The sequence below is a fragment of the Diceros bicornis genome, chromosome 23, assembly GCF_020826845.1.
Source record: "Diceros bicornis minor isolate mBicDic1 chromosome 23, mDicBic1.mat.cur, whole genome shotgun sequence".
NCBI lineage: Eukaryota > Metazoa > Chordata > Mammalia > Perissodactyla > Rhinocerotidae > Diceros > Diceros bicornis.
Window position 1 is genome coordinate 36,528,585 of NC_080762.1, and position 27,290 is coordinate 36,555,874.

The window sequence follows — 27,290 nt, forward strand, 5'->3', positions numbered from 1 at the left end:
CTACTTGTTTTAGAAATATGGGACAGAATTAATATCTACTGCAGTAAACTATCTGTTTATGACACTATTTGAAAATATTTACAGTACTATATGTATCAGACTCTGCCCATTATAGATTAAATGTACAACCATTGGATTAGAATGTAGCTATTACATCCTCTCTCCCAAGCAAGGCATCTAATTTATCTTTATGCTCTTCAGAATTATTATTTCCTGTCTTCCAAAGATGCATTTATAATAGTTTTTTTCTTAATCTGCACTCTGTAATTAGATTCCTACCCTTACATACAAATTTTCACTCATGACAATGTTTAGAAATGAGATATTGGGTTACTAGTTGGAAATAAAAATACAAGTCCTAGTTAGTTATTCGGTTGATTACTTCTAGAATGTTAAACCACAGGAGGTGCCTAAAAAACCTAGTGCTGTAACTTTTGCCAAGTCAGGATTACAAGGGAAAACCTTAGATTGGTTCTATTGCTTTTCCCCTCTGAAATAATTTACAAATAAGCATATAAATAAAAACCATTTCTTCTCAGTACAAAAGATAAATTTTTAAAAAAAGCATCCAAGTTTGCAGCCCCCATTTCTTCAGCAGTGTTCCTCATTTGCAGAGCTTTATCATTACATTCCCTTCGCATAACACTCTTCACTTTTAGATTAATCTGCTGAAATGAGATGCTAAGGATTTGCATACAGATTTGACTATACAAAAATAGATATGGAATTAATAACAGTCTCTATATGTTTTAATTTCTCCTAGACTGGAGTACCCTTGCCTGCAGCAGTATTCCTGGCTTTGAAAGTCATCAAGCTGATTTGTCTGCTCTGGGTTATGATGCCACATGCTGCTATACTGTCCCCTGCAATCAAAGCACTTGCAAAGATAGATTCCATGCCTTCCTCTATCGAGTATATTTTATAGATTGGCAGTTTTGATCTCCCTCCCCCACCCCAGGGGGGATAATCTGCATCTTAACAGCTTTCTATAGATACATCTGTCATTAAATATGCCATCTTGTATCAGCATCCGTTTTTAAAGCCAAGTTTTCCCTAACTTTGAAGTGCCACAAAGTTAAGACTTTTCAGCCAAAATTGAAAATGAACAACGCTGTCTTATACTTTTGAACTGTGACTTAAAGATATACTGCAGGTTCCCCCAAAGTCAAATAAGTCTTTAAAAACTGCCAGAAGGAATGAAAAGTTACCACCACGCTACCAGCAGTGAGCAATGCTTTCTATCATCAAGACAAGAGTAAACCATTTTTCTTAAGCTTCCCTGTTCAGCTCCCCACAAAATGCTACGACAAATGGATGAACGCATACCAGAGAAAGGATGACAAGGGACTGCCAAACAAGCAACTTTTGTCTCCACTACTGAGAATTCGCCGACTCCCAAACTCTTTGTGCTCAAAAGCAACAACTTGTCAATCATGACAGTGTCTATAAAATCGTGTGTTTACAAAAACAGCCCTCAATATACGTTGGTCAGGGTAAGTCAAGTCTGGAGGCTCTGCTAATTTTTTTTTTTCAAGGACAGAAAATACCTCTGTTGATAAATAGAGACGTGCACTAAACTCTTTAGTAGAAACCTGTGGTACCTAATGCAGCACCATGTCCTTCCTAGGACAGAGCAGGATGCAAAGAACTGTTCATGTCCACGCTCTTTGGGGAGACACTCCAGGCTGGAATTCTGCCAGCCAGTTCAGGATTGTGGAAAACCATCTCAAGTTCTCTGCAACTCCCCTGGAGACCTGCAGTGCCCAGCTTCATGCTAGTCTAGGGGGAGAGTTTGGGGACAGCCTGTAGCATCAACCCCACACAGGCTCCTTGATGACTCTATCCTTGGGGGAGCCATTTAACACAGCGAAGCTCAGGTTCCTCGTGCAAAATGGAGATGAGACTCTCTCTCTCACAGGTTTTACATGAACTAGCATGCATGGTGTAAAGGCAATCCATAATTGGATTCGACAATATTGTAGTAGTTTGTATGCAATATTAAAAAATAACTTAGCATGGAATATGGAATTAATAAATGAATGAGTTTTGTAGTCTGAAATAGATTTCTTATCATTCTTTTTTCTAATAACCAGAATTACTGGTTGCTTTATAAGGATATCAAAGGCTTTTTCCCTTCTTTTAATAGTTTAAGCTTCTCCTCTGTAAACTTGCTCCAATTCTCAAAAGATTAAAACTCCACACTTATAGTCTAATTACCAAAAGAATGACCTAGCATTAGGTGTGAGTTCATATAAATCATTTTTTATAGAGCCAAACTCGTCATTAGTCCTTGATAAAAGAGACACCATGAGAATATTTATAATAAATGCAAAAATAAACTTTTTTTATTATCTATACATGACATTAGGCTGTCCATATTTTTGAGGTGTTTATAATGCTATATAAACAATTAAAGAATCTTTCTACTAAATTAGCATCTTGAATAGAAGCATATTTAATCCATGCATTAAATTAAAACTAGGATCCATATTATTTCTGTCACACTTGAGGAAGCCACAGAAATAGATGGGTAATTAATATACTCAAAATCTGCAAAGAAAGTCTCAAATTTACAAAATATCTGTAAAGAAAGGGTTAATGCACTTGAAAATACAAATTATATTTATGTCACCTAGAGTGAACAGATATAAACTTGTGACTCAAAAATACGTAAAGTATGCACCATATGTTATTTTAAATAAGTGAATGATAAACAAGGGTAAAATCTATAATGCAGGTGTCAGCTGCCCTGTAAAATCTCAATAAAATTCACTCTAACTCTCCTCCTTCATTCTGTAGAAAGCTGAAATCCTGCCTCCAAAGATTTCTGCACGTTCCTAGCAGGGTTAAGGTCTCAAGGTCACCTCTCCGTCTCTCGTGTCCTAGCTTTGCTGCATTTTTGCTGGATCTTTCTTTTATCTCCCTCGGCCAACAACCAAATTCTTCAGCCATTCCTCATTTCCATGATGTAGCTTTAACCTTCTCTCTTCTTGCGAATAAAGAAAATGACATATTTCCCATATTCTTAGGTAGAGCAATTCAGCTTGCTCTGTATTCTATCTTCTTTTTCTAGATTCATCTAGACAGACATAAATGGATCATCTAAACAAAGGCTGTTTTCTCTATGAGAGGAATTCTGGAGTCAATGGGTGGATTTTTCTTTTTTTAACTACTTAGTACCAATGTTAAAGGCCACTAGACTACTATATTATAATATGCTATTCTTTCAGAAAACAAAGTTCTAATCTAAAACAATGTATTTTAGAGTAGCTCCATATTTTCACTGTTTCTTTTTACATTTTAACTTTGTATTACCATTTATGTTTTAGAAACTGAACTATAGAACCACAACAAGGAAGACAGTAGGTGGCTCAGCTCCGTGCCCTGAGAAAGATGGTCAGGTAAACAATTAAAGATAATCAAGTGATTATCGATCCTAAACAAGAGTCCGGGTAGGATGATTCTTCTGTGCATCATTTACTTTCAGTCATGTCATTTGGAAGTTCTTTTTACAACGGAAGTATCTGTTTTTGAGACCTCTGTTGTAGTGACAAACAACTGGTTTGTGTGGTTTTGTGGGGAAAGCATGGTTTTCAAAAACCAGAGACACCAAGATCAAATTCCAACTTTGTCAAACACTAGCTGTGTGATCTGGGAAAACCATTTCACCTCTGTAAGCCTCATTTCCTGAGCAGCAATGTGAGGGGTAAGTGCCGCTTCTGCAGAATAAAGGGAAATCAGTTCAGGGTGAAGCTTTGTTAGTTACGTTGGAGCGTGCAGGTGATCTGATTGCTTTCTTGAAAGCATTCAGCTCTTTTTAAAGCATTGTACAATGTCCTTTCTGTTTGGCTTCCCTCTCAGTCCCGTACTGTAGTGGTTTTGTTTCAATCTCTGTCAGATGGGGAGTAATAAAGGCTGGGGCAGAAGAGAAAGAAGAGGAGAAAATAACTGCTAGGGGCAGCTGGTTGCTAGAATCTAAAGCACAATATTTCATTCTTAGTGGACATTCCACTAGGACATTCCACAAGTTCACTAGGAACTTGTAAGTGGCCATGCCAAGTTATTAAGCTCCAGCCCTCTACCAGGCAGGTGGCTTCAGCACCTGGTAGCTGCCTCCAGGGGCAACAAACAGATACTCTCTACGTACTCACCCCTGCAACAAACTTTGTCCTCCCTCAAGCAAACCTTAAGCCCTTGACACTTCACTAACGGGATCCCACAGCAGGCTAAACTCCTTCCAGTAGGATCATTTGGGCTATTCCCAGCCTAAAAACCTTCCATGCTGAGTAAATCCAAGGATCTGCCCTCTCCAACTCTCTGCTGAGCACCAACAAAAAATAGGACAGAAATTTGCAAACTGGGCTGCCACAATTTTGTGGTTTCCAACATTTGTATGGGTTCTGACTTTTTTTAACGTCTGTTCCCTCTGTTTTCTTTTTTTTTTTTAAAGATTTTATTTATTTATTTATTTCCCCCAAAGCCCCAGTAGATAGTTGTATGTCATAGCTGCACATCCTTCTAGTTGCTGTATGTGGGACGCGGCCTCAGCATGGCCAGAGAAGCGGTGCGTGGGTGCGCGCCCGGGGTCAGAACCCGGGCCGCCAGCAGCAGAGCGAGCACACTTAACCGCTAAGCCACGGGGGCTGGCCCCGCCTCTGTTTTCTCTCAGAGAATTTTTTCCAAGGCCACTCCCCTCAGGCCCTCCCCCTACTCTTGACACTGCACAACCTCAACAGACAACCTGGCTCTCACTTGACTCCATCGACAAGGGACCTCCTCAGGTTCCTGCCCCTGCCCTGTGAGCTTACCCAGGTCCACATCCATCAATGACTCCTGCCCTCTAGGCTTGGAGCTTGCGGGGTCTCTCCTCCTGTCCAAGACTAAACCCCTTCTCAACTCCCTCCTGCCTGTTAGGGACCCTGTGTCTGTTGCCAATATGGTATCCCCCAGACTTATCACCATTCCTGGTACCTAAGAGGTGCTCTCAGCATTTACCAACCAAAGCATGTCCCCATTTCCTTCACCTTCAATTTCACTCGCTCCTGTCCCTTATCTATCAATTTGCTTAATGCACTCACATCCTTAAACCAAAAGTTCCCTCCTTTGACCTTCCATGTCCTCCTTTAGCTACTCTCTCTTCTCTCAGCCGAACTTCATTTTTCTTTCCTTCCTACCCTCCTTTTTCCTTCCTAAAGCCAAAATGCTATTTATTAATTTGTAATGAAAAAAATGTGGCTGTCCCATGGACTCAAATACATGTGTACCTAGAAACAGTTCATTCTCTCCCTGTAGGCAGGAGCAGAATAATCGGAGAGTTGTCTGGTAAGCTCAGATTTGGGGAATGAAGTTTACATGACATCCCAACTTCTGGCAAATATAGCCTCTACCTGCATTTTCACTTCCTCACTTTCCAGGCACACCTTCACCCACTGGATTCTAGCTTCCACCTTCTTCCACTGCCCTGAAACTGCTTTCACAGCAATTACCAAGTAGTTCCTGACCGAAAAATGCAGAGGGAATATTTGGCCCTTGGTGTCTCTATAGTATTGGACACGTGTCACTGTGCCCTTCTGCTCTGGTCGTGGTTCCTGTAACACTCCTCCTTCTCTGAGCTTGCCCTCCCACATGCTCAGGCTCCTTCCTTAGTTCCCCCTCCTTTATACCCTTTTCACTAGTGTTTCCCTACCTTCTGCCCTTGGCCCCTTTCCAGACCATCTCTTGCCCATCTGTCTCCTCACACTCCCCACCACCTCCTCATCATATCTCACCTGATTCGCTGGGAGAACCTCCTCACTTATATTTGCTCTGAGAAACAGAAGGCAAGGTCCTCCCTCCGAGTCTGGGAGGAGGAGGTTTTCAGGAAAGTGAGGAAGTTACAGCCAGTGAAGGAGAGTTGTGAGACACTAGTGGGAGGGTGTAGAGAGGTCTTGGGGAGCTGAGTGTATGCCCATACGATGCCCCTCTGCCACTGGCCTCCTCCCACCGGACTCAACTACTCAGGTACAGGCACAGACAAAGTGGACCACTGGGTGTGTGCAACATTGTGTGCTTGCCAGGGGGCAAGAGAATTATTGAAATGATTGGACCGTGAAGCCCAAGCATGAGACAGGGAAGGTTAATGGGTAAGCAGGAAGTAGCCAATGAACCCGAGGCCAAGTTAGGCTGAAGGTGCTACAAACTTTTGTGAAACTTCTCATGCCCCTGCACTAAGTACTCCCTGCTTTGCACTCCTTCTGTACCTTAGAAAGATTTCCATCATCACACATATCACATGCTATACTATAAGTATCTGTTACAAGTCTGTTCCCTCTACTATACTGTGAGCCCCAGCGCAGGACATAGGTCTTACTCTACTGTGTCGCTTTAGCACTAGCCCAGAACAAGACTTAACGAGGTTAGGAACCTTGCTCAGCATCTTCTGGTTGCAAAGAAGTGGAGCAAGTTTCACATGAGTCTGTGACCTCAGTGCACCACAATCTAGCCTCCGCCATGCCCCCTGTTAGTTCCCAAAATATTAATATATACAATAATTTGTATATAATATTTTAGATGCAAGTAAAATAATATTTGTGCAGATAAAGGTAAAGCTATGGCATTTAAAAAATGTTAATGAAATTTTACATTGTTCTAATTTTAATGAATACTAGAACAGCCAAAGTCCCTTTAGTAGGTCTGAATAAATTAAAGTTATTTAAAATGGGGCGATGCAAGCTTCATATAAACGTAATCAAGATGAAAATAAATATATCTTCTAGGGAGTAAAAGAAGCTTTAACAAATGTTCTTTCATTAATGAAATATTGGAAAAACTCTTTGATTGTCAGCTCCTAGAGGGCAGGAAGTATGTTTGCTGAATTAATCTTATTTATCTATAAACCAGCACTAGACTTAATAAGGATGTAGTATTCACCAGGAGAATCAAGAAAGCCCTAAATACTGCTTTTGAGTAAAGGCAGTAGCATTTGTCTTGTTTTGATAGTTTTAAAGCACTGATTTTGTGGTTAGCTTCCCATTATCCTGCTGCCACTGACCAAAAGTGAACAGGTCAGCTCTTCTGCAAGATGAGCTCAGGATTAATTTTCATTCACAGAAACGGATCTTTTCAGTAGTTCACAAACAAGATCTTACAATGGAGACCACACCTTTTAAAGCACAACTGCAGGATACTGAACACTTATTTTACTTCAGTATTGTGAATTTCAAGTAGAAACGATGTGGGGCATTTGTGAATTGGGTGACAATGTCCAATGCTACAGGAGCCTGTAAAATCTGACTATCTCTAACATCTTAAATTAAATGCTAAGGGGCATCTCCATACAGCCTGATTTTCTGAATTCATCTCTGCTTGTCCCACTTGAAAAACCACGGACAGGTTTCAAGATGTCCTGACCCCAAAATGGACAGAGAAAGAGAAGGGGGTCCACGGAGGGAGTGAGCACACTGGAAATGTTGAGTCTCTAAAGAAACAGTCATTTTCTGTTCTATGGAATGGAAATAAGCCCCTAAAATCCACGTTTTATAATCCTTACTAACTCCACCTTGGGCAAAGCTGGCAAAACACCAGAAGGATGCCAATGACCCAATGCCCCATCAATTAAATTGGCAATACTTGATTAGTTGGTAAAGGATAAGGAGTAGCCTCAAACACTTTCAAATCAAGGTAACACCTCTAAATCAGTGATAGAGTGAAATATACCTATCTTTTTTTTTTTAAGGGGCCTGTTAGCAAATCTAGCCACCCCACCCTATCCATGGTTAGATTCACAACTGATTTACTATAAGCGGGCCTGAAGAAAGAGGCAGACGACTGAAGGTATCAGAAATTTCACTGGTGATTTCCTCTTCTTTCCAATTAAAGGTATTGTACTGTACACAGGGAAGTGAGTTTTTCATCTCAAGTACACAGTAGGGAGAAACAAACCTGAGAAAATTGTGATTGTTTTCATTAAGTATGGTTAACACAGACAGCATATATTAGTGCAGAAGAAGAACAAAGAAAATGTATTTCCTTTCACAGTCGGGGAAAAAGCAAGTGATACAGCAATAAGATCTGTAATAAACTGATACATTTAATAAAGTGGAAAAGGAAATATATAGACCCACATTGAAAGAGAAGTCAGCTTGACACCAGGATGATAGATCCAGCAAGTCTAAGACGGGCTTTTGTGCTTTCTTAAGGCCTCACTAAAGAAGGCACTAAGTAGTCATATCTTTAAAACTATGTAAGGGAAACTCCAGCATATTTTAAAAGGCTACTTTTATAGCCAAAAAAATAAGAAATATTAAAATATTTATGAGAAATTCATAGAAAATTTAGAAGCAATGCAAAATTTAGGAATGCAGTACATTAACACTATATGAAAACTAAATGAGTCGATGGAAGGAATGTAAATTGGAATAATATATAAATTACAGTGATTTCATAAATCCATCATTGTTTTGTTATCCAAGTCAAGTACAGATCTGTTCATTCTATTAGCAAAGACTTATTTGTAGGCAAATTTGAAGTTTCTTCAACAAAGCTAAGAGAATATAGTCCTAGTGGTTATTTTTTTAACTATTGAAATATATACTTAAAGGAAAGGGAATAAGTCACCAGATAAATGAGGCTCTTATTTACATATGTATCTATAAATACTAACATACACGCTCATATCTAAAGTTTATTTGGCATATAGGAACAATAATTGTTGGGTCCACCTCATTTATCCTCTTCGTTAGTCCTAGTCTTAACTTCATTCATTAATTCTCAAGCACTTAAACCCTGACATGAGCTAAGTTTCTTCAGTGAAAATCAGTGAACTGCCAATAACTGAGGCACAGCCCAGAGAAGCCGAGACTGTGGCTGTCTCCCTGGTTACTGAGGACAGCAAAAGGAAAAAATGGGCAGAGTCCAAATGAATTTAGTTTAAATGCAAGGAAGAATTTTGTCAGAGCAGATGTTAACTAACAAGACAAACAAGATTGCTGAGGGAAGCTGAGAAGCCTTCACAGGTGTACTTAAAAGTGATTGTTTCTTCTAAGTACAAACATCTCAGAGTTACTCTTAGTATTTAAGTTATTTGATTTTCCTCTTTGTCCTTGACATAGAAATTCAACAAGTTCCATTTGGATTACAAAATGAATATCCTCCAACTAAGAGAAGATGCAACTTTTCTTCCCCGATAGGCAAACCTTTCAAAGGAGAACATTGCAGGTCTTTTTAACAGGATTGGAAACACAGGTTGATAATGGGATGTTGATTGAACACAGGCCTCACAGACTCCTTCTGTCCAACTGAAAAGGCAGTCGTGAGGGGTTTGAAGGAGTATGTGGGGGTGGATGAAACAAGACTGGCAATGAGTGGATTACTGCTGAAGCTGGGTTATGGATACGTGGAGTTCCTTATAATAGTTTCTCTACTTTTTCCATAGTCAGAAAGCTTTTTTAAAAAAAGAGAAGGAAAAAAGTAAACTAAAATAATCGGTACCCCCAAATAATCAGGAAGAATGGGAGAGTAAATAGGAATGAAGAATTAGGATGGCATGCATCACTACAATTTACAGACAATGCAAAAACATTATTTTAGTCAATAACTTAAATTCCTTCCCTCAATGCATAGCATGGCTCTTATCTTGATCTATGCCCATTGCTATACCCATCAAAATGGAGTTACTGGGATTTTACTTCGCTTGCCCTGTCTTTGATGAAAGGCTCCTAGTCAGGCAGCACAAGGTGAAAGAAAAAGCCTAGGACCTGGATAAACCACAAGGTGTGCAACAGCATCCATGAATATCAAAAGTTGACAATCTCAACAACAGAAGGTTTGGTAGAAAAAGAGGTGTGATGGGCCATTAATTTCCATCTTGAATTCTTACTCCACTAATCACTCAGAAAGTCACAGAAAGGTCAATTACTTCCCATGACGTTGCTCTCTACAGAGCAGGTGCTCAACACATGAATGTTAATTTGCTAAAATGGCATCCTTAGCTCATTCATTCAATTACACATGGCCATAACACAAAGCTTGACTTTTAAATTTATGCCACAATGAAAGTGTTTTTTGATAAATCCAACATATGATGCATGTTCTACCTGATATCCAAAGAAGACCATCTGTCACATAGCCAGCATGACATGAAAGGGATCGGTCAAAGGACTGCACAAAAGTCCATTTGTTCTTCTTCGGGCAATATCGCTCAACTGTAGGCAGAACCTGGCGCAGTTCATTTCTGCCCCCCACCGCATAGAGGTATTCATCCATGGCACCCAGCACGAAATGCTCCCTGCAGTTTTTCATGGGTGCTATCTCTGCCCAGGAATTACTGCGGGGGTCATAGCGACAGGCAGTCCTCACGGCACACGTCCGTCCACTGGCATGCTCCACTTCCCCTCCTGCTACAAACAGGAAATCCCCCATGACTGCCACACAATGGTGGCTCCTTCCCACGGGCATGGGAGCCAGCTCACTCCAGTTGGCAATGGCAGCTATGAGAGCATTCTCCTGATCAACAGGATTGAAGTACCGAAGTTCCTTGACTTTACAGACCTCACGCTTTTTCCCACCAATGATATACAGAGTGTCTGACTGGAAACGTGGTTTGGTCCTGCGAGTCTGCCACACGGGCTGTGCATAGATGCTCTGGTGGTATTCCAGGGCCTCATTGACAAGAGCTGTTGCGGTCTCACTTGCCTGGACGAGGGGGTGGGACAGGGCAACTGTATGGAGAGTATCCACATCCATCAGGCCAAAGCGGATATACTGCAGGAGCTCATCCATGTACTGGTAATGGCAGTTGTGTTCCAACCACCTCACGGCTAGCTGAAACAGAGGGAAGTGAGATGAGAGGAGAATACAAAAGTAAGAAAGAGAGCCAAAGCCACAGCATAGAGGCAGGTCACTGTGTATTCTTTCAGACACTTAATATAATTTTTTTCTTACAAACTGCATAACACCGGAATATTCTGATATCCAGTTGAGGATTTGTTTTTCTGCATCAGCAGAGACACAAAAGAACTCAAGACATTTTAGGAGTTAGGAACAATGTTAAGCAACATTGACGGGGACTATTCACTTGGAGTGAATAATAATAATCGCTTTTCAAAGAATGAGAACAGTGTTGTGAAACAGCCTGTTCCCTTATGTTTCATACAATAAGAGGTTTGATACACTCCACCACCAGGAAATGTCAACGATGAGTGGTGTCATCACAACTCAAGCGATATATGTCACCCATGAGTCAAGGTGCTGTATCAATACGAGTAATGCAAGAAAATGTGATCATCTGAGACCACAGGGTGTACTTGAGAGAAAATCAATATGACACTAGTAGAATGATTTAGAAAGAAAAAAGATTTTTTTCCCCTACCCCTTTAGTACGTATATCAGTCAGGAAGCAAGAGAAGAAAAAGAAAGATCGCAACCTATCAATTTTATTTTTTTTCTCAATTAGGTCCCATCTTGAAGACAGTTGTTTGCACATGTAAGATATTGGCAATTTGTTACAGCCATTTTCACAAAAACAGGATATAGAGGTGATTATGTTTGTATTATGGACACAATAGCAGAAAATCATCCTAACCTTTTCGATTAGGTCTAGATCTCTTTCAAGGAGGAAAAGAGTAAGAACTTTTGGCTACAAATAGAATTTCTTAAAACTAAAGCAGGTGCATTAAGTCTCAAATAACAAAATTGCACAGTAATTTAGAAAATACCATCAACAAAGAAACAATTCATGTTATGGAGCCCCTGAAATAATTTAATTAATGTGACTTAATATTTAAGTTTGGCAAACCTTCCCACACACCAGCATAAAGAAGTATATTTAATATCCCCAGTCAACCTATTTGATAGGAATTATTCTTAGCAGCACTTATATTAAACAAGATCTTCTAGACAATACAAATGTGGATCTGAAGGTATTAGCATGAAAAGGTAAAGTAATGAATTAGAATAGTGAATAATTGTGTTATGTTTTACTTGCTTTCTGACCAAGGGAACTGGGGTTCTGGGCTTCCTTTTCCAGCTGATGCATATCATGAGGAAAAATATCTACAGAAGGAAGGAGAAGAAAGTGCAGTGCTCTTGGACCATTACTCCTGGACAAACATGAGCTGGGTTTTCATCCTGGTGAAAGGATTACTAAGCCTTCTGAGGCACTAGGTGATTTCAGACTTTCAGATTTTCCATATCCTTTTGACAAAGGGCTCCAAAAGGCAAGGCATATTTTGGGCTTGTCTTTTTAGGTTTCTGAATGAAGAGAATGTAGGAAGTGAATTCACTTCCGATACGGACTGAATTGCATCTCTTAATGAATTATATAGTGAAGAGAAATGAAAAAAGAACGTCACTGGGTGCCAGATAGCCAACCAACGCCAAGGAGGGCAGACACCATGGAGGGCAGTGAGGGACACTCCCTCTTTGTTTTTCTAGAAACTGGCATTTTTCATGTAAATAAGATACCAACCTGATGAAAATAATTTATCTGTGTATGGTAACATCAGCAATAATCAAAGATATTGCAGAAGAAAAATGTCACTCATCAATCACCAGGTTTCTGCCAGAAGTGGAGAGAGTTGCCACAGGCAACATCCTAGTTTTTCTCCACCCTAATTTTAGAAGTTTAAAGCGATGGGGTTCCAATTATTTCCCTGGGGAGATAATTCAACAGCTTAATAAAAGACTTTCCATTCTTTGCCCACAGAGCTTTCAAAAGTTCTCAGGGATAAAGTCACCCCAACTCAAGGCCATTTCTCATACGCCAGGTAAAATTTCCTGCAACTTAATGTCTGATATTGCCCCTAATTTAATTGAGTCATTCCAGCTGACATTCCTTTGCTCTGTAACAAACTCCTCAGCATCCTTAACATCCTAATGTTTCTCCATCTTTCATATGGATACGACAGGAAACAGCACAGGAGAAACATTAGAAAAATATCCACGGTTCCATAGCCTCTTTTTATAGCATAGTGCTGCCCGTTTAATTATTTTTCTCTTTCTCATAAATCAGTTCTTCCTATGCCATAATCAGTCTTCTAGCCCATCTCTTAACACTCTCCAGCTTATCTTTATCTTTCTAGCAAACAGTGTCACTACTGCGTGAGAGGCACAAGCCACAACTAGGCTCTGCCTTTAAGAAAACCTCTAGCGAATCAAACTGGCAGTGGAACAGTGACCACTGTGATCTATCATTGATTAATTTCCGGCTTTCTGTCTACTATCAGCCCTATGTCATGCGTATCATGATGCTTTCCATGTTCAATTTCCCCAAATACCATGTATTAACGGAATACTTTGTGCTCATACATTTAGTTTGTATTTTCTTATTTATAATTTTTTCTTACTTATAATTTTTTCTTATTTCTTGCCAATATTTCTAACTTTTCATAAATTTCATATAATTTTCACACCTTTATGTAAATATTTGCAGACTACACAAATCATTCATACTTGTTGAGTTTATCTTTTCTCCAGATCAACGGTAAATATAATTTAGGATTAACTATTCTGCCACCAACTTCAAACCAATCTCACCTAGATATAGTGCTATTTATAGATTTAAATCCAGTGCTTCTCAAACCTAACATGCACATGAATTACCTGCGGTTTCTGGTAAAAATGCAGATTCTGATTTAACAGGTAGGGGGAGGAGGATTGGGAGTCTGCATTTCTAACAGTCTCCCAGGTGATGCATATGCTGCTGGTCCATGGACCACACTTTGAATTGGAAGGTTTTAAACAGATTCCCATTTGTGAGACAGTAAATTGCTGCCTCATTAGAGTAAATTAAGTCAAATTTAAGAAGGTTTAAATCAAACAAAGTCTAGGTAGGATGCCTTAGTAAAGATATAGGACACTTGTACCTTAATATTATGGGTAAGACAGCATATTGTGGGACCTTGATTCTATAAGGTCTATAAATCGACAGCTGATTCTGATGGCATAAAGTGAGTCACATAAACACTCTGTGCACTTTTGCATTTGCAATAATAAATCAATAAATGTAAAAGCATTGTCGTACTCTGTTTTTACTTTTGCTAAAATGTAAAAGAGAAAAACCACTAAAACCCTGGATAGCTCTTGTATATCCAAATAATGAAAGAAATGGCGACGAAAATCCAAAACAATGGGCTACCTCAAAATCACTTCTACACTGTGAACCCTGCCAGAGCACTATTCACTGCCATGATGAGTCAAGGGCAAGGTGGTAGAGGGGATCCTGGAACACATTTCAGGGGTTTACAGACTACGGTAAGCAGAAAGCTGATTCGTCATTGGGGCATCATGGAACCCAAAGGCCATAGTTAGCTTAGTAGTATATTTTGGTGCCCACGTTTGAAAATGGTTATTCTGGCTACTCGTGGCTTTTAGTGACACTACACTGAGAAATCACTACTCAGGGAAGGCTGAAATCCTATTCTATCTTACTTATTCTGGCATACTGACATAACCATCACCCTAAACTCTAGCATATTCTAATTGGGAGGAAAATGCAACATATAGCGAAAAGTCTTTTTTGGTGACAAAGCCAGCAAGAGTAGAAAAGAAATCAAGGATTCAGTTTGGGAGAACACAACAAAGTGTACTTAGAAAACATGGTCATTAGGTGAGACATTTCCTAAACCATCTGAAACACAGGGATTGTCATCTCCAAAGACTACAGGAAATCCCCTGCCTGACCCAATCTAGTTTATCTTACCCTGATGGAGAATTGTTCCGTCCTAAAAAGAGCATTTGCTACAGCTTATTCCAATGTCAACTCATCTCATCCTCAGATCCTTGATAATAACTGTGTCTGGCACATACTAGGCTACTAATACTTGTTGCATAAATGGAAAACTCTTTACAACTACAGTCAGGCATCACATAATGATGGGAATATGTTCTGAAAAACGTGTCGTTTAGGCAATTTCGTCATTGTGTAAACATCATAGAGTGTACTTACACAAACCTAGATGGTATAGCCTACTACACACCTAAGCTATATGGTACTAATTTTATGGGACCACCGCCGTATATGCAGCCTGTCTTTGACCGAAACGTCATTATACGGTGCATGACTGTATTCTTAGGCTTATTTCCCATATTTCTCTGGAACAAACAATATCGATTCCTTTATATATTTATTTGTCTATCTATCACAGGCTTCAGTTTCCTATTTTATTATTTCATCTTTGTAACGTTCCTATAAAGCCCTTATAAGCTCTCAAAACTCCACATAGCAGCATGCGGTAGTGTACTGGACTTACTTATAGAAGGCCCTTGTCTTACTCCCACACATGACTGGTACTGGCCACCTCTATTTGGGATTCTTGGCAATGCAATGAACATCACAGTATTTTAAGCCCTCAAATAAACAATAAAATATTAGGGCAAGAAGAAACTTTAAAGTACATTTGGTTCAAGCTTCTCAATCTTACAAACAGAAATCAAATCCAGACAAGTTATCTGACTTACTCCAAGTCATACAGCTGACTCCAAGTCAGCAGTGGAAAAACTGGAACTAGAACCCCAGTTTTTAATTATGCAAATATTTAATTATACAAATAATTATACAAATATAATATTCTATTATATCACATCATTACTATTTTTCTATCAATAATTATTTTAAGGTAGAATCCAGGCAAATGTACTCAAGTCCAAATATAACTTCCATATTTTCTAATTTAGAAAAATAAAGTCTATTTTTTCAAAAAGGATGCTTTGCTTCAAGATAGGTTAACAATATTTTTCAGTGAGTCTCATTTATGGATTACTTCTACATAAAAAGAGTGTATTTAATGGTACCAATTTAAAAGTTTGTAAAGAAGAACAAGTATTTAGGGAAAGGGGCATCCTTTGAGTCTTGATTTATTATTTCACTTTTTATAGGAATGTATATTTTAATTTTCAGTTATTCCTTGTTAACTAAACCTGGCTCAAAAATATATGGAAAAGCTAATGCCTTCCTTCTAGTTTTCTCAGTGTATCTTCACTGATAGTTAGTCTATGGAGTATATTTACACCCTAAATATAAGAGCATATATAATCCTAAATTCTACAAATGTTTCTCTAGTTCAATTAAAATATATAATTTACTCATATTTATTTCGGAAATATATCTATTATATGAACAAATGCTACATTCCTATCACTAAAAGTCCTCAAGTTGTGATCCCAATCCCTTTACTGTTTATGCTCAAATACACCCAGACAGAAGCTGAATTTCTGAAATCTAAAATTCCTGATCCTTTAAAGGAAGTGGCTGTTTCGAAATCTAACTCTGCTTATATATGTCCATATGTATGTGTGCTACTCAATGTGACTGCAATGGAATACAAAAACAACAGAAACCCTACACTCATAGATTTCCTGGAAAATATATGAATTATGAAGTCACTCCAAATCCAAGAATACACATCAATGCACTCTTCCATAAAAGTACCTTTATATCTTGAAAATATATATATATAAACACCCTTTACAAAAGCAGCTCTCATCAGATGAGAGATCAAATCTTTTTAACCAACACTAACAAAAGATAAAGCCCTTACAACATTGTCTAAAAGAAACTACTATTTTTTTGTCTTGATTCACAAGTTATTTCCTTTTTCACTGAAAAGCATATTCTTATCACAGAACTCATCAGCCAGAGCTGAGTAAGCAAGGAGCAGTATTTTTGCCCACAGCCTTGTTCTGCCCCCTTGGCAAGGGGAAGCTATAATTATTCTCCTACTTAAAACACGGTTGCAGACAGCTTTGCTGAAGGGGCAAACTGAGCCCTCCCTTTTGCAGGAGCCCACGCTGTGAAGGCCCAAGTGTCTATATCCTTGCCTGTCCTGTCATCCCACTGAGATAAGCGAGGGCACCAGTCTCCCCTCAGTGCCCGAAAGGCAGCATAAATTCCACATTTCTGCAAATTCAGAGAGGGACAAGGGAAGGGCACAGAGCAAATCAACAATGAACTGACATTGCTGAACCTCCACCAAAGAGCCAGGCTATGTTAAAGAACGCTTGGGCAACAAGGAGTGGGGAGCCATGGAAGCATGTTTTAATAGAATAAGCGACAATGCACGGACAGAGTTTTCCTTTTCTAAACAGAGTATCAAGCATGCTCTCTCTCTTCTAATCCATGTCCCCAAAGGGAAGTTGCATTGACTATCATATATTACATTGAAGTACACTATTTTATATATTATTTTATAATGCCTTAAATTCAAATAAACATAAAACTTTAGCAAGATATCCTTTTAATATTGAATACAGTTTCTTTAGATGATAAATGTGGAAAGTTTCCCTAGTGCAAGTGAGCAGGTGTTGAGACTTGCCATGTTAAACTACATGGAAGCTTATCTCTTTGTGACTCATGGAAGGCTCAAATAGTGACATATTAAACCAGAATAATGACTGCCATAGAGAGGAAAGTTCATATTAATAAATAAATGCACCAAATTTTGTAGCCATATTCTCTTCTTTGAGACCAAATGAAAAATTTCTATTCAAAAAGACAATGTTCCTATAAAATCCAAAAGCACCAGAAACTAGGGACACAAGATCAGAGCATTTATCTTTACCAGAACAAGGTAAATGTTACCAGGGAGGAATATTAAAAATTATAACAGTGCTCACTTGAGTGCTATAATTAAAACTGTGTCAACATTTTGCTTGTAAAACAGATTTTTCAAGGGAGGTTGTACATTAACCATTATAGTTGACTACAGACTTACATAAGACACACAGGTTATTTTTTCCTCTAAGAAATATATTTCAATAGCATCAAATCTGATGAGGCTCCAGGTTCATATACTGTCATAAAAAAGACCTGACAGACCTTAAAAAGAATATTCAGCTTAGCAGATATGATAATAACACATATTCTTTCATTGTTCATTTAAAACTTTATAAAGTTGGGAGATTGGCAAATGCTCTTATTTTCACCTTTAGCATAAAATTTGTGCCTGATAATACCCTAGTTTCTCTTTAGATCATATAAATCTTTTGTCTTTTATTAAAGATTTCCATGGAGAGGAACTGTTATGAGGTTTTTTTTAGAAGTTTAAAAAAAAAACCATGATGTATAAAACTTACTCTCAAATGGCTGAGGAAAAAAAGCTCTCTTTCTAGATATATATCTATTCTCCTACTATATATATCTCTCTCTATATATTTTTATATATATCTCTCTCTATATATTTTTATATAGAGAGAGATATATATCTAGAGATAGAGAACATATGATAAAGCAAATGAGGTAATTTGTTTAAGAAACTGGCAAATCACGAGTGTTCTTTATAGTATTTTTATTCTTACAACTTTTCTTTAAGTTTGAAATTATTTTGAAAAATAAAATTGAAAGAACCAAAAAATTTTGCCTAATAATCATCTTCATACATATTTTTAAAATACGTACTGCAGAGCACCTAGAGCAAGAGCCCTGAGACCAAGGGTGTCTCTTTTCCATAGAAAGGGATCAACTCACAGGACTGAGGAAACACAGTGAACACTCCCCCGAGACCTACCACACTGAAGTGCCAGGGATTTAGGAGGCAAATAAAAAGTGACCTCAGTTGTCCTTTGGTTCAGTCTTATAACACAAGAGGATTCTTTAAAAGGTAAATTATATACCAAGAAGAAGAGAAAATAAAGAGAGGAAAAGAGATGACATCAGTATACTGCCATGTCCTTTCCACCTGCGAGGACTAGCCACCCATTTGAGCAGATCTTGGAAAAGTCAATACAAAGAGCAGCATCACTACACAGCTGACATTGGACCAGTCATTTAGCTTCTCATCTATAAAATGAGTGACTTGATGAGAGAGTCTCTTTTACCTCTAGTATATATGTCACCTATGGATCCACCAAAAAGTAACATTTTAAAGTAGAATCCTCCAAAATTCCGATATGTGGGAGCGGCAACCAAAATTAATCATGGTGTCTAGTATGCAAACCACAGATTTCTATAGCACAGATAGTTTTTATAAATCTCTTCTCAGAAAAACAAAATGATATGTTTTGCCTATAATTTGGTACTCACCAGAAATATAAGTATGTGTTTGTGCACGTCACAGTGCAGGTGCACACAGGCCCACATGCAGAGAATCGGGTTACATCATAGTCTTTTTCTCCTTGAGAACAACTTGGCTCAGATCGTATTATCCCACTTAATAGATACCATATCTTGTAAAAATAAAATAATCTCAGCCAAAAAAACAGGCATTTCAAATTTGTAAGGCAACTGCTTCAAGGCACTATTTATTTAGAATCCCAGAATGAGATTTTACATAGAAATGCAAATATTTAGTAAACTATTCACATGAATTTTTACCTCAAGACTGTCTTTAAATATACTATCCCTATATCTAGTATATACAAAGCTTTTTAGATGGGAAGAATGTCCTACAGGACAATAAAGACAACCAACATCACCTATGCCAATGATGCTGCAGGGAAAATGGAACCCCTTCTTGGTCTCCAAATACTTGAGCAAAATACAGGAACAATTAGAAATAATTTCCTATACTTGCCGTCCAATGGTCTAATAACTGTCTCTCAGCCAAAAGATAATACTCATCCATCTAATCATTGATGGCATCAGAGTATTACTCGATGCTGGACCGATGATATGCAACTTCTAAGTAAAACGTTAGTGTCTGCATATTTCTATACATGATGTCCTTCTAGATGTAAAAGGGACTGTGCATGTGGTCAGTGAGATATTAAGATTACACTGTTAGAACAACATCGGAAAAGGAAAGATAATCAACTTGGTCAATAGAAGAAAACCCTGCTGTAACCCATTGGCAACAGGGACTAGAGTGACCCTATATGGGTCACACCATTTCACTTTATTTCTCAGCTACTGCAGGCAATGAGGATGCATCATCAGGGTGAAGTCAGCTGAAATGGCCAGGGAAATCCTGATGCTTTTTTCTACCACTAATTGGTACATGCCCATAGAGGCGAATGTGACACAACGAAAAGGAGGCAGGACTTGATATCAAAAGACCTGTTTCTGCAACTGAATGTATTTCAGCATTTATGAAAAACAGCAACATACTGAGGCTCAGTTTCATCATCTGTAAAACAAGGACGATATTAGTTACGTCATAGGGGTCTACAAAGGACTGAATGAGATAACATGTGAAGGTGCTTGGTAAACTATGACATTTAGACAATACAGAGAATTAATACAATGGCAATGTGCCACCAAGAGACAGAGCTAATCCTCAATTCAATTATCCTTTTGAATTCATGATAAAGCCAGCAGATTCAGACTATTCTTATATAACACAATATTGTGCAACATTGACAAACATTTTGAGATTGCTGTAGTTGATAAGAAACTTCCTACACAGTATTAAATACTTCACATGGTGTAAAGTGATAATAAAAGCATGGCATATAATCTGTTGCAGATTATGAACTAGCTCTTATGATGAGCCTTTTCAAATAAATAAACTCAGTAATTCTAACCCAGTAATTTAAGGTCTATGGCTTTGTTAAATCCCAAGTCAGAGAAGCATGAATAAATGAATGAATGAATGAATGAGAGATATAGACATAAACCTAGTTGTCTCTGCATAACACTCAGTGTACATTCACTTCCTTTACTTGGCTTGAGTCTCTCATTAAAAATACGTGAATTCACGTCCATGAGTCCCCTCAAATCTCAACTCGGTTAACTCACTGGCAAGGAAAAATATACATAAACTAAGCTATTTGGCTTGAGAAAATTAAAATATTGATTGATCATCTGAGTTGATTACTTTTCTTCTTGTTTTGTTGTTCCAGGGCAAAAGACACAACCAGGAATCTTTTTAGTTTTTTCATCCATCCATTCCTCAACGTCCTATTGAGTGTCCACTATGTGCCAGGAACTTACTTGGTGAGAAAGAAGATTCTAATCAGTACACATATACACATTCTTATTTGCCATTGACTTCCAAGCTCTATTAATACCATAAAACTCAAGGTTTACTCTTGAGCTTGTGTCTTAACGTGTACCTAAACATACTCATGGAATATGGAATTAGGGGAAGAAAAATCATGCAAATTTGGAAGTTTCAGTCTATGTAGGCAGATTTTCAGACATACAAAAAAGCCATCTTTTTATGTTGTCATTTCCCTCATGGGTGTTTTAAATATTACTGGTACATTATAAATTTTACGGTTAAAAAAAAGCTATTTAATTTGTAAACATGCCCTGGAGCATCCTGAGAGCACTAAGCCTTTGAATATTTCTTTATGAACTCATTCAATAATAATGAACCAACAGCAGGTTCATTGGCACTACATACTCCCCACCTGAAATTAAACCTTTAATGACCAAAAGGACCCCACAGGCTCAGGCAGCTGTCCCAGGTCACTGATACAGAGATAGTCAAATTCCTCAAACAAGTGGTACTATGACGAATTTAGATGTCCAGGCAGTATCTAAGCTGTGTTTAAGGGTTTAACGTTGGCAGCCTCCAAATAAAAAGAAAAAAATCCTCAAAGGTCACTTTATTTATTTTTTATTTATTTATTTTTTCCCCCAAAGCCCCAGTAGATAGTTGTATGTCATAGCTGCACATCCTTCTAGTTGCTGTATGTGGGACACGGCCTCAGCATGGCCAGACAAGCGGTGCGTCGGTGCGCGCCCGGGATCTGAACCCGGGCCGCCAGCAGTGGAGCACACGCGCTTAACCGCTAAGCCACGGGCCGGCCCTCAAAGGTCACTTTAAACATTAATTTAGAGCTACGGAGTACAGTGATCAGAGCGTGGAATCCACTAACTGAAGCACATGAATGAACATTGTCAGGCACCAGACCCTACTACCAAGGGGATGGAGCTGGTGGGCTGGGGCTGGGGAGCCAGGGCCTGCGCTGTTGGCAAGGTGCAGAGAAGACACATAAATGCAATGCCAACCACCGGCCACCTTCACTATGTGAATTTCAGCCTGGCTACTGATGTTTAAATACAATATTTCACACTGCATTCTCTAACTTCATTTCATCACAGTATAAATAACTGGATAAGAATGAATCATCTATTTGCACCTTGCAGCACCTTTGAGTATGATACACAAGCAATATTTTTCTCAAAGAAGATATATTCTTCAGCACAATTATTATACATTTTTTTGGGTGGGGGAAGCGGCTTAGAGAGTCAATCTATCATAGTCATGTAAGGAAGATGGATATGTAGAAAAGACAGGCCCCAGAGCAGGAGAACCACTGGCTTGACAATCTCAGAAGACTCATGAGGGTAGAGGGGACTGCATGGATGGAGCAATGAGTAAAAGGCAGTAGTCATTCCAAAGGCTATACTGAAAGAAAGGTCATATTTCAGCCCCAGTGCCTGGCACCCAGGAGGAAATCCGTAAGTGTTTGCTGAATGAGAGAAAATGGGAATTACGAGACCGCAATCTGGAGAAATCAGATCTGAGACATCTTTATAAGGTTAGGAGGAACACTGTGTTTGAAGAGCAAGGGGAACTTTGAAGGTGGTGATAGAAGGATTAAAGAGGAAAGAGAAACTCGGTCCAGGTCCAGCCCTGGGAGCAGAAGAAATGCCAGTGCAGGCCAGGAGATGAAGTATGTGATACTCTGCGGGACCTTCTGAGGGGGTGGTCACTGCTTAGGGGATACAGTATCTATGAATTGAGGCAGTGTGAGCGCACAGTGGTGGGTGTGTGGTGGAGGGCTTAAGAGGACATAGGAAAAGTCCTTTATTTTGGACGTTAAGTTTTTCCATAGCTAGATATAAAGGGTACAGTAGACTGGAGGAAGGTAGGAACCCAGTCAGGTTAGACCAAAAACAATTAGAAATAATGAGCTATACTTCCTTTAAGAAGAAACAATCTTTGCTTGAGTCCCATTACTTTGCAAACATAGTGAATCTATAGAATAAAATCACTCTCTGCCACAGATACAAGTTAATATTAAAATTTAACCTCACACAACTTTCTAAATACCAAAAAACTATTGATTGATTTGACTGACACATTTCTCTCCCAATTACCTTTTTATAACCTATTACTTAAACAAAACTAGACATAACTAATCAATAATTTTACTGAGCATCCCTGAGGGCTCTTTTATGCACGCTATCCATAGAGCTAAACAAAAATAATCATTCACGGTGCTGTGTGGTGAAGGATCTGGTGAGACCATGTATATATGCACAATCCTATTCTCATTTCTTTTAAAATAAACATGCTTAAATAAGGGCCACATTAAAACAGTAGCTGGATTCAATGACTTACTTCATTTTTGGAGCTTGTTCAGGTAAGACTGAATTATCACTTAATGACTCTCTTTACCATTCAAAAACAAATAGTTTTTTTTTTAAAGAAATAATGTGAAAATAAAACACGAATTAAAATTATAATCATCACGATGCTGTCACTTTAATATCTATAGACTTAATTGTTTTACAATTGACAACATGAGAAAAAATATGCAAGGCTAGGTAGAAGTATGCTGCTGAATGTTCACTGGGGGAAAAAGAAAATGAAGACAACACAAATGAAAAAAGCAGCACAATGATTCTAGCTCTCAGGTGTCTAACCTATGAGACCACTATGCACAGCCTGGAGACAGAAATAAAGTTTTTCCTTTATTTTTTCTTTCCTGCTATTTTTCTTTTTAAAAGGTATGCATAAAAGAAGATTGTAATGAGCTACCCATCACAAACGCCAGCATTATTAGGTGCCTGCATCTTTTTTACCCTATGCTTCAAATAGCAACAAGATTAGGTGCTGGACATATACAAATTGAAATTTGCAACTTTTAATAACCTTCGTACTTCTACAGACAAATATCTGTCTCCTTGCCTCGACTCCTCCTCCAGGCTTCCCAAGAAGGAGGGAAAAGGAGTCAGATGCTGCACTTGGAAACAGGAATTCAACACACTGTTGTGAGACACGCTAGTGAGAGAAATTTAAGGAGAATGGAACCTTCAATTCCATTTATGTGCCCATTTGAATTTACTACATTTGCTGGTTAGTAAGAAACACTGCAGAACAACGGTGGGGGCTGCTGCATTAGCAAACTGGCCGAAGTATCCGTGTCATTTATACTTACCCACTGCACAATTGGAATGGAAACGTTTGCTCTATTGGAAGACAGTGATAAGGATGGATTTTTAAAGTTTCCATTTTTAAGTGAAAATGAAAGAAAAATGCTCATCTAGATGTGTTGTGCCTTTGAGCTCCATTTGAAAAAAGAAAAAAAAAAAGGCAGAGAAAGCTGCTGTGAAGGTCACCGAGTGAAAGAACTTCCTCAGGGCACAGAATAAATTAAATCCCAAGGAAAAAATAAAATGTGATTTCCAGAGTGTGAGGCACAAACTCCAAATGACAATGATTGACAGCCAAACTATATCCGTGCAATATCCAAGACTGCACGTTCTCATTTACCTCAGTGTAGCCAGCAAGCGCCCATTAAACATCCGTCTGATGCCCAAATTAACCTTCTTGGCAAACTGAAAGAGGCACAAACTATCATAATCAACCTTTCATTATCACAGCAGCCTCTAGTTAAAGGGTCAGAATAATTGTGCCATCAGAGCCTTGATTGTTTTCAATCAACAGACGGCTGGAGTGACAGCTCGGTGATGGAGGGATCTGATGAAACCGCACCAGGCCTAATCAGAGCAGATGAAAGGCAGGCATGATTGGTGCAAATGAACAGTCGTGCCTCTCCTTTTCATTTACAATCTGAAATTACTCTTAAATTTGTGGGGTTTTTTTTTTCCTCCCTATGAGCACCACTGAAAGAATGTTTGACTTATTATGAGTTCTGACAGTGCAGAGTTATAAAACACAGGTAGGGTTATCAGCTGAGGCTTTAAGTGGGTATTCAGCATAATTCTAACAAATTCACTCTTCAAAAGCACAAAATGACTAAAAAGGCTTCCAATGACCTAACCTCTCAGTGCTGTTTGATTAACAGACCCATTTATTCCACTGGCATTCTGAATGATAAGATAAAACCGAGGGCAGAAATACCCTGCAAACGTTTTCTCTCAACCCCACAGCTCTGTTTACTTCAGTGCGAGTTCCTCTGCCCCAAATCCTTTCTGTTCTTGAACACATCAAGAGCTCAAAAGAGCTCAACCATCAGAGGGCATGGATCAAATAGGGGTTGTTTTTGGTTAAGAATATGAAGCTACATTGGGACCCATAAGGGAAGGAAACAGACCAGAACTCACCAACCCCAATGTTGATTATTAAAAGAATAATTGGGGGGCCAGCCCCGTGGCTTAGCGGTTAAGTGAGCGCGCTCCACTGCTGGCGACCCGGGTTCGGATCCCGGGTGCGCACCGACGCACCGCTTCTCCGGCCATGCTGAGGCCGCGTCCCACATACAGCAACTACAAGGATGTGCAGCTATGACATACAACTATCTACTGGGGCTTTGGGGGGAAAAATAAATAAATAAAATCTTTAAAAAAAAAATAAATAATTGGGGAAAAGAAATAAAAAATTTTGTGATAGGCCAGGCTAAATTTGGCATAAAAGGGACTTGGAGAAAACTGAAGCAATGTAAAGTTGCATTCATACAGCAGCTAAGCTATTGTTAACAAACTATAGACGTTAACATCCTTAATGATGAATGGAATACACACTTGGAGTCACAAAAATAAGCCTCTAACTTCTATTTTCTTCTTTAATCTTGAGATCAACCAGCCAAGCATGAGAGTATTATGATTCAGGTCAGTACCGCATAACAGAGGAAAGTCTTTTAGCTGCAAAGATTAATATGCATCTAATCTGAGTGTCTGTGTGTGCGTGTCTACCTGCAAGTGTATGTATGATGTAAACCCCACCTACATGTGTGGAAGAGAGAGGGACAGGGTGGCTACTGGCTCAGGATTCAGAGTTATTTTTAACCTCTCTACTCAAAATTTTTACATAAAACAGAGGCCATTTTATTTGTTAGTTGTGTGTTGGAATGATGAGCTGGGGGTATATAATTAGCAAAGTAAAAAGAAGAGTTATTAAAAACAGTCTGGAACTTTCCATGCAACATTTAGCAAAATTTGTTCCCTCAGAGCTAGACTTCATTTTAAGGGTTAATTGCTCACCATGAATGTACACACAATGTACAAAATTTCCATAGTTCTACCTACACGTAAATACACTTCTAGCAGGATATTGCTACATTTGTCATACGACTTTCTGTAGCATCTCAATGTTTTCATTTTGATTATTTTTTAGGAGACAATTCTCAAAAGAAGATACCTGGCAAACGGTTCAAACCAGTATTTTCCAAACCCATCCTTGCTCTCCTGCCACTTTCTCAAGGGCCCATATTCTTCAGCAGTCACTTCACTTCTTGTGCACACACAGACACCTCCAGCAAGCTTTATCCATGACACCCACTCCACCATCTCCTGAGGGATCAGTTCTTCTCCCAGAGTGCTACTGGCTTTTTAAGGCACAACTTCCTTCTGCCAGAAGGAGTGGCTCTGGGATACTGACAACACGTGGGAGTTCAAACAGGATTTCCTAGCTGGTTCATAGAGCATGAAGATGAAAAGCAGGCCGACCTGGGTAAGGGCTGTTCTAATCCCTAGAATCCAAGAGGTGTGGAAGTAATCATTCTAAAGCACTACATGGCACCTCCACATGGCCTAAATCTTACACAAGATGAGAAAAGCAGAAAGATTCTTCAGGGGACCTGGCAAACCTGACACATCAACCCCTTTGTTTAGTTTATTATTTACCCTTTATACTGGGCTTCACTCCAGAGTATACAGTCCCAGCAGTGGGCAGAATAAGAAATCACTTGCAGTCCTCAGCAGGTTCAATGTCATTCTCACGGCCAAAGACAGGGATGCCTAAAGTGTATTTGCCTCTTAACTATGCGCCGTCCTTTCTGGATGGAGAGGTTTAGTTTTACTTTCAGCTGTGAGTAATTTCCCATTGTGACTGGCTGACTTATAGTCAATTTAGTATAATTAATGCCAAATTACATTGTAATTCACATAGAATTACAAATTAAAAGCTATATTAAGAGCAAATGAATTAATCAAAATTAATGATATTATGCTCACTTGTTTTAAAGTGTTAATAAGATAGGTCTTCCTAAAACATTTAAACTCTAGCGCACCATCTATCACTCCTTCGAACACCTGATTTCCTTGTGTGGGCAGAGGAGGTAGCGTGTGGGCATTTCTCATCAACAAGAACACACACACACAAAGAAGATACGTGCATTCAGCCTCCAGCTGGAAGGGCTCTTTTTAGCTTGTGTTTTTGAAGCATAAGTAATATCTGTGCTTCTTACCTAAATTGACTTGTAATACTTCCTAGAGACAAAGGGGAACAATGTCAAAAATC

The 27,290-nt window shown here is 38.8% G+C and overlaps 1 protein-coding gene and 1 non-coding gene across 6 annotated transcripts in view; one reads left to right on the forward strand and one right to left on the reverse strand.

Annotated features, from left to right (window-relative positions):
- The window catches only part of KLHL32 (kelch like family member 32), a 192,740-nt gene that overhangs the window by 18,406 nt on the left and 147,044 nt on the right, over window positions 1–27,290 (reverse strand). The window contains exon 7 of one of the 5 annotated variants that reach the window (XM_058566598.1): window positions 10,074–10,800. The exons of 3 other annotated variants lie outside the window; for them this stretch is intronic. In XM_058566598.1, the coding sequence (XP_058422581.1) occupies window positions 10,074–10,800 (727 nt within the window). Of the gene's footprint in view, window positions 1–10,073; window positions 10,801–27,290 lie in introns of those variants that run through there. One more of the 5 variants, XM_058566599.1, reaches the window with a different exon arrangement.
- LOC131420695 (U5 spliceosomal RNA) lies at window positions 17,925–18,015 on the forward strand. The gene has a single exon (XR_009223618.1). It is a non-coding gene; the product is annotated as a U5 spliceosomal RNA (small nuclear RNA).